The sequence below is a fragment of the Sinohyriopsis cumingii genome, chromosome 1 (assembly GCF_028554795.1).
Source record: "Sinohyriopsis cumingii isolate HCF-2022 chromosome 1, ASM2855479v2, whole genome shotgun sequence".
In the NCBI taxonomy this organism is placed as follows: Eukaryota; Metazoa; Mollusca; class Bivalvia; order Unionida; family Unionidae; genus Sinohyriopsis; species Sinohyriopsis cumingii.
In genome coordinates this window covers 65,754,025-65,771,404 of record NC_142961.1, presented here as the reverse complement: position 1 = coordinate 65,771,404, position 17,380 = coordinate 65,754,025, and the positions used below count along the sequence as shown (strand labels likewise).

Sequence of the window (17,380 nt, the reverse complement as noted above, 5' to 3'; positions counted from 1 at the left end):
TCTACATATATTACTTCAATAGTGTGTTTTGTTTAATTAATGTCTTTATACGAAGGAAAGGCGAATATTTGTCGTTAACACATTTCTAGCACAGGTCAATACCGGGAACATTGTCAGGGTGGGCGTAGCATCACGGAGCAGTCAACACGGTGGAATTCGACGGCCTTCTGAGTGTAACATGTTTAAGCTAAAGGTTTTAATGATCGTGAGTGGTTGTGGTTTGTGCATCGTATTACTCTATCCAAACGTAAATTGAAAAGTTGGCAGTGTAGTTCGGTAACAAACGTCTCCTCCGAATTTCTGATTCGGTTTGCAATTGGTACGGTTTCTGTAAGTTTACAAACATAGGTGTGAGTGTAATAAGAGTTAAATTCGCTAGTTGACTAAGTTTTATCATTATATTCAATCCAGATTTCGCCTTTAGATTTCTTATTGTTTTGTCGTAGATTTTTAACAATAAGTGACAATGAATATCGAATAGAAACGGTAACACTGTATATGGAATTGTGTCTATAAACCTCATAAGTATATACGTTTAACTGTGCTTAATTCAGTGGTAGAATAAACGTTTGTATTACCACTTTTTACATGATGTTTTTTTTCTTCTTTCTCTCCACTGATTTTTCGTAGGACTCGTTTCTATTGCTAATATGCAAAACACATGCCATATAATCATTTATGTACATCCATCTTATTGCCTTCTCGTGTGGGTAGCATCTAAATTGGTCATCAAAAATGAGCCATTATCCACGTAAGGATCTGAAAGAGAATAATTTCAAAGATTACCGTTACAGGAACTACCGTGTTATACTAATAGAGGGAATGATCTACGCTTTGATAGACTTTGTAATTGTATGAATATATTGAGTAAAGGTATAAATGCTACTGTATATGGAATAGGACGTATAAAAATGAAGTAAACCCATTTTTATTCATACTTACATCAGACAGTATAATTTTCAAGCTAAACAAATGCTAGTGAATATAGATTTGGATGTATACAAATAATGTAAGCCAATTTTAATTCACACTCAATCAGTCACTGTAATTGTCAAGGCAATGTATAATTAATATATTTTGCTTTATATGTAATGGTATCTCAAATGCATGTTTTGCGTTTGGAGTGAAAGTCCATCAGAAATGGAAGATTAGATGATTATATTGCAGGAATATCGATACAAATTTTACCAATCTCATTTTTAGCAATTCGTCTGTCACTAAGTATCTGTGCAATACCCAACTGAATTATACAGGATAATTTATCGTGGAAAAGGACATCATCAGATTGTTGTCAGTGGAAAAATGTACTAAGGTTGACACGAATATTTATGGCGAAAATGGACATCATCACAGTGTTATATGTGTAATACTCTACTAAATTCTACATTATTGTTTATTGTGATACAGTACGTTAAAGAGTGTTATAAAAATATTCTTTACATTTGATATATAATTTGTCACCTGGTTATATTAAGATTATGGAAAACGATGCCGATAAAATATAATATACATGCATAAAAACAGCCGGATAAACCGGTTTAGAGTCAGGCCGGCCAAACGAATCAATGACGATTTGCTTTTCTTATTCACCAGAATTTACCAATGGTTAAACTACATATTCCGAAGTGACGTAAAATAACAGGTGAAAATATATGCAAGTGTAAGTAGCATAAACTGTATTGTTTAATTATGATGCATATAACGATTTTTTTCACGTGACTAACGAGTCTCTCAGTTCTTTTCAGATATCGATAAAAAAATATATGTACCTACGAAATGAAACGTTGTTTTCCTTACCTTGTCATCGGTTACAACTAATTTTCTGCGCATGGCGTCGTCCTTAAAGAACTTTATTTCTGTAGCTGCAAGTATGACGCGAAGAGTTATTTTTACTATAGTACACTGACTCGACGACATGCAGCTGTATTCAACTCGGAAAGGAAACAGTATTTCACTTTATACTGGAGATAAGTTTTCTTATTCTTACGAGAAGCTGTTGGTTTAAATACAAGACATGGGACTTGTTAGACTCGATATGGCTTGAAATTTATTAATCTAGTAGGTTATCAAATACAGTAAAAGAGAGCGTTATATATTCCATAATGAGATTATAAAATGTACTAGTTTGAGAAAAATTTGTATCCCGACAGTAACGATTAAAGTATTGTTGCCACTATGGCGATGTCACCTCTGGAAGTAATTTTACCTCTATTTAGTATATATATCTGCCTTTACGCATAATGTACTTTTTCATTCATTCATTCATTCATTCATTCATTCATTCATTCATTCATTCATTCATTCAAGCATTCTCTCCCTTTGCAGGATAAACGGCTCTTAATATGCCAAGTATGTGTTGCGAATATTAATATTTCTTGTTCTTGGATACCAAGATTAATGACAAATGTTGTTGGAAATTGACAATAAATACAAAAAACACAATAAACCAAGTACTGAGCTCCAACTGTCAATATTATGTAAAGTCTTCCCTGCAAAATGTTAATAAGCTAATCTCATACTGTAAATATGTAACTTAAGCAAATTTGATGATTTTGTTTTAGAGTTCAGGACCCGTACTTTGAACATTTTGTTTAGCAAAACTCCAAAACAATTAAATGAGATTGCATACGTAGGAGTCAATTATTTAAATGAGATTGTACACGTGGAGGATAATTACTTAATTAAGATTGCATAGCTATAGTATACTTACTTCGAAGAAACGTTGCCTATCTATGGGGAGTCAAAGTTAAGACGATCATTACATATTTAGTCCAAGTTACAAAATGTCTGAATTTTCGAACTTTGAACCTGAGCTATCAGTTTGCATTAAAATAGTTTAAAAGATAGGATCCCATGTTATGATTTTATTATAATGATGAAAAAACAGACTGAACTCAAATTATTATGTATAATCGCACAATATCCGAACACTGATCAATCATATGAGCGAAGCAGCTGAACGTGAGTTCAAACTGAGCTTGAGCATTAGAGCATTTTTTTATTGTCTTGTAGTCTGGTTCCATAAAGACTGTCTATCAACTAGTTTGGACGCCAAAAAAAAAAGAACATTGTTACAGTTATAAAGAGGATTTAAGTTTAATCTACCAAATAGGCAATTGATCATAGAAGCGAGCTGAATTTAACAAATCTGACACGTGATCAAAGTATTTACCTTGAAACTAACAAATAGGACACGTGATCATATAATCTCGTTTAATCTAATAAATACAATACGTGCTCTTTTTGTTATCAAACCCATCCATTCCGGGTTCTTCTTTGCATAGACCGTGCCCATAAAATGTATAATCTCGGCAACAGATCAAGTTTCACTCTCTAATTTGTGTAATACGATCAGTACAGTTCGCATGATGTTTTGGGTCGAAGCGATAGCCACCTGTTTTAATTTCCCTTCACCCAGTGTAGCGACAAAAACGAAATTCTAGTATTGCTCTGACGCCTGTATATTCCACATTATTCTGTGACGTGTCATAATAAACGGCATGAGTTTTCTTCCTTCTGGACGAAAATGTCTTCCGTATAAGATGCAAATACTATAGAAACCATTCAGAATTTGAAAAGTGCATTCCCACCTAGGTAAACATTTTATCCCCTACCAGAGAGCTTATTAACTATGTATGTGTCTATTTATTTGGTGCTTATTAATGGCGCAAGACTGGTGACGCATGGGATTATAAATATGTTAGACGGCCGGGAATCGTAAATATGTTACAGAAAATTTTACATTTTTGGGTTGAATATTTAATCCGTAACAAAGATATCAAACAATTGCGTAAGAAATAAAATGCGCAGACACATCACAACATTATGTGCCATATTTACCTACGACTTCGCCCTTGCTGGTGACGTGACACTTTATTTCCTCGGTTTTAATTTTGTCGTATTGATTTGGGTTGAGGATGTTTTCTTCGGTCACCCGTATACATCGTGTAACATACTGGTAGCTGTAGTGAACGTACTCTTGGACCTGCCGTACGTCTGTACATGCAACGGAGAAAGAAATACGCATTTAGAAAAATATACTACTGCCTAAATGTTGCATACAAAACAGCATAATGTTTACTCCGAGTTGGCGGAAAGAACAAGTCTGAGACGGTTAGTCCTATTCCATTGCAAAGAAGTTTTTTTCCCCACCGACTTGAAGCTAAGCACAAAGTGCGGGTTTTGAATTTGTTTTACCCCTTCCCCGTATTCTAAATAGCTTAACTATGCAGTGTTAATGAAGTTCAAAACACATTAGGATTTACAAAGTTCTAATTTAAAAAGTCGACGAGCGAATGTTAATGAAAAACTTAAAAAATTATTGTTTTATATCACCGTAACTATATCCCATGGACCCTTACAAAAATTGATACATAGCACTTTAGTGACTTAAGACGTCTTTTAATGCATCATGATGTTAAGGTTTACGCTGCAACGAATGAATCAACTTGGCTATTTTTGTTTTAAATATTGGTTATGTATCAGCTGTGACCAGTAGTGACCAGACGTTGTTCTCGCTCGTGTTGGCAGCAAAGATTGCCTGAAGCTGTAAATGACATTTTTGACGAAGCCATTCTATCCTTTGCTCAGTCAGAAACGATACACGCATAAAACTGCATGCCTATTTTATTCTGATACGGCGAAAGAAATGATTTACATATTGGGTAGGGAAACTTCGATGCTCTTCGGGCGAAACTTATTCATAAGCCGTATCAAACGAGTTCTTTCCCCTGATTCAGAACAAAATGTTGTGGTTTTATATTTATTGTACACTCCCTCTTTTACGCTTTCTACATACTTTTAGTTTTACTGTATGAATGCAATTCAAAACGAATTGGTGTTTATAAATGTTCGATTCACTGCGTGTAAAAAATATCCACCCGGTGACATCAATGAAGAAATTTAAGTAGTTCGAAACTGGATGTGTGAAATACGGACTGAACAGACGTATGAACCACTAGATCAAGCATGCAAGATTAAATGGGTATGTAATACTGTTGCATATCAAATAAAGAGTATGGAATTATTACCATATATCTCCACGTCTGCCGTCAGGTGTAGCATCGATTCGTCGGAGGCTGAATACAAGATAAAACAGAAATAAGATAAAGTATGATAAAATGACACAAAATCGTATGAAACAGAATGACAGTGATAGTAAGGTAATGATAAATCCATTACATTGAAATAGAGCAGCAGCACACTTGGTCTTCTGACTTGACATTGGAATATTTTTTGGTAATAGCATCTCCCTTTGACACAGCCGACGCCGTGCGCCAAGGAAATGCGTAATAAGCTTTCGCCCAGCGTTTATAAGGTACCACTGGATGTTGTCTAATTGTGATTGCTATTGCTATTATTATTGTTGTTCTAATAAAATATAAACTTCTCTGTCTTCATTTTTTTAGCAGTATTAACGATGTTTTATGAGAGTTTTGTTGCTCAGCGTAAGAAATATAATCTCAAGTTTGTGCTAGATGATATTTGGATAGACATAATTTTCATAAATTTTAAATACGTTGTCACCTGGATATTCTTTATCGAATCTTGTAGAAAGCAGGGTTACGTGTCCATTGAGAAATCGGCCATTTTGAATTAGTCCTGTTTTCACTAATCATTAATTTCAGTGATTTTCTTTTTAAGAGAAAATAGATTTCGAAAGACCTCGATAGCGGTACGCGTTGTCATTAGCTTTTAAGAAACATTGAGCAAGTTTTGAGAGCCTTTGAAATTCTTTCTATTTATGGATCACAGTCATTTTGTTTTTTAAAAAAAATAGATATCTGTATGCAGGAATTCTATCTAAAATTATTGAAAATTGGTCTTTTGCCCTTTAAAAACCTAATCAGAGGTTGGACTATTTCTAGTGATTTCGGCCATATTTGAATGCGGATGTGCATCATCTGTAAAGAAAACTGAATGGCTTTAATACTGGGATTCTTTCCGTCAAATTTGATATAATTAGTCTAAAGAGTAATTTGGGAAATTGGTTGAATATGTTTTAGTGGCTATGAAATGTCGGCCAAATTAGATATTGGAAGGAATAATCTACACAAAACTTTCAATGTCTTGACTGTAAAATAATACTCCTTAATGTGGGTAGAATATTGTTAGAGTTTTTTAGAAGTTGAAAATAGAAAATATTGACGCGCAGGCAACCATGATGCATATTGTATGATGCACAAATAGTGCAGTGCCCCACCAGAAGTAAAATATTCTCGCGGTTAGGCGAAGTCAAATTTAGCAGTTACGAGGTAACATGGAATATATAACTTGATACACGTGAACGTATGCTTGAAAGGATGTTTGTCTTTCAAATGAATAAGAAAGAACATATATTGTTTGTCTTTTTCGTCTTCCCCGTTTCTCGTATAATAAATCATCCACCCACCTCGAGGTACAAGCTCGAATTCTGCTGGCCTGGATATAATTGGAGATTGCGATCGCAACTCGAAAAGTACCACCAGTTGAAAAGTGTGTTTGTTGTTCAGATCGACATCTCGAAGGAGAAAATGTGTCTTTGTTTTCCAGTCCGACACATCATGTACATCAACAGCCATGGTGCCTGACATCCTGTGGTTTAGCACCACCCTCTGAAAACAATACAACTGGTTTATTTATATTTTAAGGAACTCCTCAATACACATATATTCTTTAAGATAACATAAAATAAAACAGTCTTTTTCATTCTTCCATTTTGTCGTACTCCTTTATGCACCGCTACAACTTCTACTACTGCGACGACGACGACGGCAGCGGGGGCAGGTGCGACAATGAAAATAATCGTTTTATTAAGAGATTAGACAGCGAACGAAATAATTAAAGATTTCTGAGACTCAGCTTCAGATAGAAGTTCTACTTTCAATCATAGGAATGCTTTTCAAAAATAAAATCTTTTGTGAATTGTTGAATCAGTTATCAGGCCAAATTCAAACACAATTTCAGTTTCAAACTTCAAAGCTTTTATGTCTTCATGCCTACTAATTTCCTAAAGTTGAAAACTGGCTTCAGTAATTTTGTTTAATTGAACGCAGACAGTCATTAAATTCATGTGCAGTACGAACTAGAGGTCCACGTCGATATTAGATTGCTTGCCTGTTAGATCTAATTGAAACAACCTTGACCGAGCAGAAACTCCGGATATAATTAGCAGCAAATGAGACCTATATTCCTATCATTTTTTGTTCACCTAACACAGTATGACAGGAGAAGGAGACAAAACCACAATCACAGTCAGAATAGGTAAACCAGTCCATAAAAGTAATCACTTAATTTGTTGTTGTTGCTATTTTCACTAATGTCGGTGATGTTTGATGTCACATTGGCACTGTTATGAACACATTTAGAGGCAATAATGACAGGATGGCTTCTAACAGATGCCAAAGAAACATTCCAATAAAATTTTACTCTCTATTTCAGATTTAGCTCAAATGTTCTAAAGAAACCGTAGGTAGATGTTCCACCTGGTTGTTTTGTAAATCACACCGTTCATGCATCAGACACCCCACACCAGTTTTGGTACCATGTCCTAAGCAATAAGTCTTTTCAATTTGTAGGAAATGTTGAAGAAATTGGCTCAGCAGTTAGAGGGAGGTAGATAATAGGTTCTTCGTCCTTTTGATGTTGACAACAGATTGCTGATTACATTTGAAAATAAATAAATAAATAAAGTAGGATACAATTTAGGTACAGCACGTTCTAAGGAACCTTACCAAGTGTGATGAAAATTGATTAATACTTTCTAGTCGATAATTCAAATAGTTGTTTCTACATAGTTGCTATAGAAACCACAACCCTGCTATTGAAACTAGCCGACAGAGGAATATGACTGAACATGTTCTATGGAACCATTTTATCAACGTTTTTTTTAATTAGGATCGGTAAATTGGCTTTGGCGAAGAAATCAAGAATAATAAATATTGACGGACGAAATTACTGTGGACTATGGCATAAACGGTCAATGCAGTATCATACTATAAGCTCTATGTCCTTTAGCGATACTGAATATCATGTTCGTCATGTTAAAGTATGGTTGAGATATCAGGTAAACTGAAATCAAAGCAGCTTTTTAAACTATTTCTCGATTTGTTACATAATGCTATCATGCGTAAAATATTTCAAACAAAGTATCTAAATGTTTAAATAGCATTCTTTGTTCTGAAAGTTTTAGTCACTGAATCCAGGTAACTCCAGCGAAATATAAATATATTATTTGTTCCCATGTGTTTTTACCTTGACTGATTCTACTTCAATATCTGTCAGGTTTAGTTTGTCCCACTGAATCAAAACTTTCTGGGCACCAATCTGCCTCACATCCATTGCAATCAAATACTCTCCTGAAATGGAGTAAATTATATAAATCTCGATACCTCGTGGCGCCGATTAAATATAAAACGTCAGTATAAAACTTTGCACAGAACTTCCATATTTTTTCCAGAGAGAAGAAAGAAAGTATTTCAATTTGAGTATAATTCACATACATTAAAGCAAAAAGCATAATGGGAGACCTTTTAATTGAAAGACAACACATTGCCAAAAGAAGTCTCAGAGGTTGTATTAGCATATTAAAAATATTATTATATTTTTATTTTGACACTCTTTAGCCATCTAGCTGAAAACTTCTTCGTGTCTCAGTTGGTACCAAAATCACTATTCATATTTATATTCAACATTTATGGATTTCTTTGACATATTAGATATGGTTGTTACCATCAACAGTCGAAGCATGATGCAGTCGTTCACATAGTCAACTTAATTTAAATAAAGATATCTTTAAAGAACCAGTACATTAAAGTTGCTAAAATATTGCGTTCAGAATGAGGTAAGGGGTTTTACTGTCTTTTTTTCGGACCAATCAGTAATGTTAATGGGTCTAATGCCAAAAAATACCAGGACTGAGCCCAACGTCCCGTTGTTTATGAGTATGTCTGGAATGAATCCAATGTTATATTGTCAATGATTATTGTCAGGACTTATGTCAGGACTGAGTCCAATATCGCATTGTCTATGATTTCGTCAGGACTAAGGCAAGTGTCGCATTGTTTATGATTATGTCAGGACTGAATCCAATATCGCATTGTCTATTATTATTGTCGGGACTGAGTCTATTGTTGTATTGTCTGTGATTTCAGGACTGAGTCTACTGTGGTATTGTCTATGATTACGTCAATACATAGTCCAATATCGCTTTGTCTATGTGTTATGTCAACAATGAGTGCAATGTCACATTGTCTGTGATTATTTTGTCTTGAAGATGTTAACCCTTGCCAAAAAAACGGCAAAGATGTAAATATTGACATGTTTTAACTTTGTGGTTCTTCCAGTAAAGAAGGAGGAAAAAGCTCTGAAAATACGCCAACGAGATTATGAAGAATAGGTTATCAGGAACGTAGCCCGTACCATGTACAAAACAAAACATGAATAAGCACAGTTGATTTCCAGTACGTTGCTTGCCATGCATGTTTAAGCAAACCAGCGGGAAAAAAATGTTAATGTTGCACATGCAGCTGGAAAAGCCCACCCATAATGACCAAAGTGTCATGCATGTGCTTTCAAGGTCACAAAGAATAAAAATCACGAATTATGCCCAAATTAAAACATTCGGTGCATCAGAAAACATGATAGACACAATTTAAAAGAATCAAACACCCCATCGGAACATATAAACAACAGAACATGATCACTATAATATTTTTAACGTAACTCTTGGAGGGAATGCAACTTTAAAAAAGGAACAGTATCTTCTTTGAATGGCATTATGTATGATACAGAACGTTTTACATGTATAAATGGATACAGTACTGTGGATACTCAGACTGCACGTGTCACCAGTGAAGCCCGTGACACATCCCAGTAGACACGCTCCAGAGTCTTGATGGCAACGATCTTCCACACATGTAGCGCTGCAAGGGCTCTGACAGAATTCATTATACCACCCTGTCTTACACCCTTGGATGCAGTAGCCACTGTCCCTGTCACAAACGTCCTTTGTTATATCAGCTGCATCGCAGTTCACATGACAACGTTTCCCGCATTTTTCTCCATAAAACCCACTTGGACATCGCTGACAGACACCGGTTAGTTTATCACATGGATTTGCACCACAATAGTTTACACAAGTCTCGTTGCAACTGTTATCAAAAAACCCAATTGCACAAATGTCACAAAATCCAGTTTGCTTGTCACATCCAGTCACGTTCACATTGAGACAGTTTTGGCTGCATTCCTCTGTGCATTGTAGTCCATAGTAACCAGTCTTACAAAGGTCACAGTTTCCAGAAACTCTTTCACAGGATACACCTTCGCATTTTGTGCTGCATGATTTGTCACATGTCCATCCGTACCATCCATTCACACAGTCCTCACATTTGCCTGTGTATCTATCACAAGATGTCATTCGACATTCTGTGCTGCAGGATTTGTCACATCTCCATCCGTACCATCCATTATTGCAATCTTCACATTTGCCTGTTTGTCTGTCACACCGTATCGCTCCCTTGTTATTTCTTTTGCAACGTCCGCATGACTGGTTACATTCTGGACCATAAAATCCACTATCACATACCAGACAGACCCCAGTCAACTGATCACACTCGTGGCAGTTTGTTGGACAAGAGTGGTTGCAATATATCCCCATCTTGTACGGTGGACAGCCCTTTTGACACACTTCATCCGTGTCACAGTGCCCCGTCAAATTTCTACAGTTACTGTTACACTGACATCTTTCGCCATGCCAGTGTGTAACACATTCATTGCACTGGTCGCTGCTTGTACAAGAAACACAGTTCTTTGGACAGAGCATATCACATTTATGTCCGTATTTTCCGCTTTTACATTGGAGACACTTGTCTCTTTCAGTGCACCTCACGCAGTTATCTGGACACTCCAAACATATGTTACCACCATGCAAGTATTTCCCAGGTTTACACAAAGTGCATTTGTGTGGCTCATCTACACATGCCAAACACTCCGAATGACACATCTTTTGACACGATTCGCCATATCGCCCGTCTTTACAATCAATGCAGTAACTTTGATTCAAACATCGGTTACAGAATGTGGGACAATATAATTCGCATTTGACCCCATACAAGCCTGGTTCGCAGGTTTCGTTACAATATGGCCCAGTTCCATTTGACAAGCATGTTATGCACTGACCTGTTACCTGGTCACACTCCTGGCACATATCAGAACAGCTGATGTTACAATATTTTCCATACCATCCTCTGACACAGCCACCGAGACACCCTTTAGTCGAATCAAAACCTTGTGTATCCATGCACCAGATACGACACACTTCCTTGCACTTTTCGTCAACAAATTCAGAACTGCACTTGCAAAAAACGGAACTTGTAGTTTCTTCGGGTTTGCAATGAAGACAATCATCTACAAGAAAAAATGGGTGACCGGTAGGATAATCATAGATTTCTTGTTTGTTGCTTTGAATGTGTGACAATGCCTCGTGATCAAATCGAGACTATAGCTTTTTATTGGAGGAAAATTTGATATGAAATTCTTCCCAGTTTGATGCCCCAAAAAGGACCACATGACATTGGATTTACAATCAGTCAAGTGAATTTTATTTTTCTGCTACAACTTTGGTCTTGAGTAGTTGCATGCATTTGGTTATTGCTCTCCTAAATTCTGTCTCCACTCTTTACTATTAGATCTTCAAGCACGTGAAAGCTAAAGTTTCTACGTGAAATTAGGACTACCTGTCACCATATATATATTTATATCTGTGTGTGTGTGTTTTAAAGGCGATCCAATTTTTCCCCAGGACATCTACAAACATGGAACCCTTTCTATGGGTTGGGTGGTGATGTAGCTAGTGTCTGCCCGTTTTTGTTCCCTCGCTCCCTTAAAGCAAAATCTGATATTTCCAGAAACTTTCATGTTATATTTCTGGAAAATAATTATGAAGGCTCCGTGTTCCATGAAAATTACATACTATGTCTTCCCTCTTCTCGGAACGGCCCATTTATTATCATTTAGTACCTATTACTAATCGATGATTGCATCATCATGTATATAGAATGTCATGGTGGACATAACTGTTTTGGACCATGTACGTCCGAGTAAAAATAATAACACTGTTAACCTGATCCAGATATTACTAAAATAAAACAGGAAACAGAAAATATCAATGAAACTACTTAAGTTTATTACGAGGGATGACTTTGTAAAAATTAATGTAACAATTATTATTATTATTATTATTATTATTATTATTATAAACAATATGGTGGAAAAGAGAAATGGAATACTTTTTAGTTTCTAATAGAAAAGCTGTATAAACATTTGTAAAAGAAGGACATCTAGGACTGGGGAGAATTTTGTGAAAGGAAAACAACGGTATGAATAAATATGTGATGGACAAAAGTTGAAAGGGAACAAACATTTTGAACTGAGAAGGGTTTGCTGGAATGTTCTTTAAGTTCTTTCTTTCTGAAAGCAGACTAGGAATATTGTTTTCAAGGTATTTGGGGAAGAAAATGATTTTAGTCTTCAAGCAAATACAAGTCAAATGCCCCCCCACCTCGAAAATGTAATGGTAAGTCACTAATGTTATGCATGTTTTATGCATTTGCACGTGGCAGCATGTAAAAGTTTGCATTCTCGGTCCTCAAGATACGAAATGTATATACCTATAACTCTGATTGTAATCTGCGCAGGTTGTGACATAGGTCCTTGTCCAAAATGGTTGTCGGATGACACACGTATCGTGTATGTCTTGTCTATGGTAAGACCCCAAATAATGGCTGCATGGGAGTCGGTCACCTTGATACTTTTCCACTGCTCGATCGGCTGGTCGCCATTTTCAGCTGGAGCATACATTACATTGTGGCTCTAGATAAAATAAGAACGTTTGTGATTTTTAAAAGTAATTTTATGTTACCAGTATGTATTGTCTTAAATCAAAGGAAAAAGTGCATATTCGAAACATTCCATACCAGAGCGTGGTATCTCTGTCGTTCTTTCATTTGTACACAATAATCTTATTATTTTGTTTGTTTATCTTTTCCTATATTTTTGTACACCTATCTTGAAGAAGTATAAAAGCTTGTAAACAACCACGCGCAGTTGACCGAAGTCCCTAGACTGCATTAATGAAGCGGCTTAGAATGATAATGCACTTATTTACACTTGCTAAGACTGTTGTCAATTACCACTGACGTGTTTCCTCTAAATAAATGCATGAATAGCGACACCCATCCCCCAGGAGCCATACCCACAGGGCCCTATTTTAAGATTGACGGTAACTTTTGGCTATTTTCCAATGAAGTCGATAATATGTTGCAGGAATATACACCAGCATATAACATATGATCAGCTGACAATAACTCTTGAAGTTACAAGGTTTTTAAAAACAAGTTCAAAAATAAGAACATAGTTGGACACCTGGCCTTAATGTTTTGTCTTGTTACAATATTCACTGTGAATATCTTCTGGCTTTACAAAACTCAGTGGCCAAAAGCACATTTTGCTTACATTCTAGCTACGTATCTTATAATGCTGCAAAGCTGATTGGGAATGTAGGAATTAAAAATAAAAATAAACAAACAAACAAACAACAACAACACAAATAAAATGCGTTCCATAACTGTTTTAGCTCTACACAAATTTATTGCTAAATATCGGAAAACAGTCGGTGGTGATAAATGGACCGCAGAACAGCCTCGTCAACTTGTTAACTTACATGACTTTGTGTGCAATTTATATTTGAGAAACTGGGCTAAATGAACCAAAAAATTAACGCAGACTGCTTTAGCATGAAATATAGGTCACGGTCAACACGTTTTGTATGAAGGATGTATCACATGAAATGGCATCACTCTACAGGTAATATTACCTGAAAAACTGCGCTAAAAGCAAATTTTAATAAAAGTAATGACGTCAGGAGAAAGGATAGATGGACTTATCGGCTGACAAACAGACATATTCAATCCATAAGCTCAAGCTGCATTGCAATTTCGCTGAAAAGAGAAAGGAAAGAGTTGTATGGAGTTTGGTTTGGATTTAAAACATGTGCTCACGGTTAGAAAACTAAAATCTGTCAAGAAGACAACTGTATTCTACGATAATTTCACTTGCACCAATGTATCTTGTGTGCACATGTGCAGTTAATTGCCAAATTATATATTGTGATTGTGCAGCCTCTGAGTTCAACACTGAAGAATGGATTAACAAATATATTGCTGAGTAAATTTTTTTTACAACCGACACACTATTGAGTTATACTGCTAATTTGGTTTCGATCCCCATCTCACCCGACCGGGAATCAAAATTATGCTAAAAAGGATGTGATATAACTCACGTTACTGACATTTCCAACTTCATACTACTCGACTAGCTGACTAATGAGAAAATTCTAAATTACTGCTCTTTCCGATTTTGGGTGTAGGATATTTGCATACTGAAACCCATGAGTTTTTCTTCGTGGAGGTTTGATTTTGCACGTCAGATAAACATCTTACGCTAAACAGGATGATTGCAAACGGTCCTATAACGAACGTATAATAAATGTTTTTTTAATAAAGAATCCAACTGTGAACACCCGCTCCCTTTTACCTACGTAAAGTGGTGAATTTGCATATGTGCACGCCTGATTTGTAACTTCAGTACAATCACTTCATGATAAACATGACACAAAGAGGATGAGCAGTCAGTTGAGATACATGATCAGACTCACAGCACGACTGAGTCTGTCATCAGTCTTATGATCTTAATTTGCATAGATACCCAATTTGCATCATATAGATAACGGGTAATAGTTGATGGAAGAGAGTTTCCAATCCCCATTTATGTTAGTCTCAGTTTGTACAATTATTTCTCCAATTTTTTTTTCATTTTCTTTCTTTTTTAAAAGTAAAAAATCCAAATTAAAAATCAATCTATCTTTATTGAGCAGAGCCCCTACTAGCGAACACGAAAAGGGCACTTAACCTGACATCTTTCTTACCAGGGACTGGATTCTCTGATATCCAGGTACTGACCACGTTACAAGAACCTGGTCCTTCCCGACCTGCACAGCTGTTACATTCTGAGGGACTGTGGGGAGTTCCATACCTGACCATTAGAATAAATAAATAAATAAATAAATAAATATATATATATATATATATATATATATATATATATATATATATATATATATATATATATATATATATATATATATATATATATATATATATATATGTATGTATGTATTCTTTTCAAAAGTGCCTGAAATATTCTCTAGTATCTGTCTGTCCACAATAGGATATCGATAAAGATGTTTGCATTGTTGACAGAAACTAAATAAAGAGTTATATTGTGTTATAAAATGAACGTTTGACAATAAACTTTAAATGTACAGAAAATTATTTCTTAGAAACTAAATAAACTAAATGCATTATAGTTTACAATCAAGGTAGAGGCATCGTTCCTTCTTGGAAGGCTTATCAAGGCCAAAGTTGTTTGCAGTTGGACAAGACTTATATGCGAATAAAATGCTGTAAACTATTAGCTTTCGTTATTTATGGATTTTTTTGCTGATATTTTTTTAATAAAATAAAATATAATGGACAACGTATACAATGTGATTCAATTTGTGAGAGACAAAACTATGAAATAAATGTATCCGGCACGACATCCTAATCAACCCGGTTACTCTACTGAAAAATAGAGTGACGGTCAAGCTGTTCTCGTTTCTAATAATATAACCCGACCGCATCATGAAAAATATCCCCCTCATAAATTTTTTAGAAACATCATTTACCTCTTTTATGCCACAGGCTTATTTTCATTAAATCTGCTTATCAGTGGGGAGATATCTTGGTAAAACTGATATCATTTTATTCCGTCTGATTGTCATAACCCTACCAAAGTCTCTGTTCTCTTAAACTTATAAAGTATAACCTGACACAGTAGTTTTATGTACCGTACTTTCACGACATCTTGACATTGTTTTAAATGGCTGACACTTATTTGAAATTAAAATACTTAATTTCAGATTAAACCCGTTTTTAATTTTGAATATGTGCGCATGTATAAAGAAAATGTTACCTGTGGAATCAGATTTCAGTTCATCTGCTGCGCAAAAAAACGCAATATGCATCAGAAGCAGCAGGCGCCGTTCGAGGTAATATCCCCAGCCATTACCTTTGATACCCATTTGTCAGGCACTCAAACCGTACAAACGATAACAATTACACTGATGAAGTGCAAGTTGTAACTTCAGGCTATTAATTAGCTCCAAAACCATTGGTGCATATTGAGCATGCGTCGTTATGTAGTTTCAGTTGTACAGCTTTTTGTACGTATCATTCTATAATTGTCATTGTTAAAAATATCACTACATCATCATTATTGTGGTAGTACTCATTCATTATCTTATACTTCATCTTCTTTATTCTCATTGTCATTATTAAACAATATCAGTAAACCAGAAGCAGCATTGATATCTTGATTGTTTCGTTTCCATATCTTTTACTACTTCGTCGTCGTCAAAGTCCCACCAATGCCCGGCAAATCAGCAAATATACTGATTATGCTCAGAGAAGCTCAAAAAAGTATTTTTTTAAAATGTATGTTATCGTCGTTATTGTCGATTAGTATTTTATTTACTTTGTTATTATCCTTTTCTATGTGGAAGAAAGTAAGCTTTCAACCTTAAAGCAAAATATTGTTAACATGGGGTCTATGAGAGTAGTAATCTTTGTTAACATTCCTCACTACTGTTTAATTGTCGTTGTTCATAGCAAATATTTGAGGCTTGCAAGCGAAATCATCCCCTCGGCAACAGGCTACATCAGTCAAATTATCCTTCGCAAAACAGAATTTCAAATGGACATACAACGAATTCAGTCAAGCTCAAAATTTTATTTATTTGACCCTTGATACGACACCACCTATAAGGCCATTATCATGACTGTATATTTCCTGACGAACAATGATTTTATGAAAGTCCAAGCTTTAAAATGAACCCCAAAGGATATGTAAACCGGATACTGTTTTTACATTGTTCATTGTTCGTCGTGCACTTTGCCCGCTCTAATATTTTCAGTTTCTAATTGCCCAAGAAGCTTTATACAGTACACGTGAAGAGGCAACGCTATATACAAGGTTCCGTACACGTGAAGAGGCAACGCTAGATACAAGCTTATTCTTACAAGCATAAAATTCTCGTAAAAAGGAATAAAACAGTCAGAATAGAAGGTTTTTGACAAAAACAGGTTGCAACAATGCTGATAAGTTGCACGTGCATGTCACAATTCTATACGGTGGATAACGTTATGAGAAATCCAGCAGTACCCATACAATATAAATATATAAACGATAAATTAAATAATTTCAATAATTTATAAATAAAAAGGGGATCTGGAACCAAGTTGAG

General features: G+C 35.4%; 1 protein-coding gene across 1 annotated transcript in view; it reads right to left on the bottom strand.

Annotated features, from left to right (window-relative positions):
• Positions 1 to 384: 384 nt before the first annotated feature.
• Positions 385 to 17,380, bottom strand: part of LOC149807027 (uncharacterized) — a 128,654-nt gene continuing 111,658 nt past the window's right edge. The window contains exons 12-21 of the mRNA XM_089950567.1: positions 16,051 to 16,162; positions 14,963 to 15,069; positions 12,648 to 12,849; positions 9,802 to 11,385; positions 8,233 to 8,336; positions 6,392 to 6,593; positions 5,031 to 5,078; positions 3,841 to 3,996; positions 1,798 to 1,862; positions 385 to 759 (exon numbers count right to left, since the gene is read on the bottom strand). Coding sequence (XP_089806693.1) covers positions 730 to 759; positions 1,798 to 1,862; positions 3,841 to 3,996; positions 5,031 to 5,078; positions 6,392 to 6,593; positions 8,233 to 8,336; positions 9,802 to 11,385; positions 12,648 to 12,849; positions 14,963 to 15,069; positions 16,051 to 16,162 — 2,610 coding nt within the window. The 3' untranslated portion in view covers positions 385 to 729. The remainder of the gene's footprint in view (positions 760 to 1,797; positions 1,863 to 3,840; positions 3,997 to 5,030; positions 5,079 to 6,391; positions 6,594 to 8,232; positions 8,337 to 9,801; positions 11,386 to 12,647; positions 12,850 to 14,962; positions 15,070 to 16,050; positions 16,163 to 17,380) is intronic.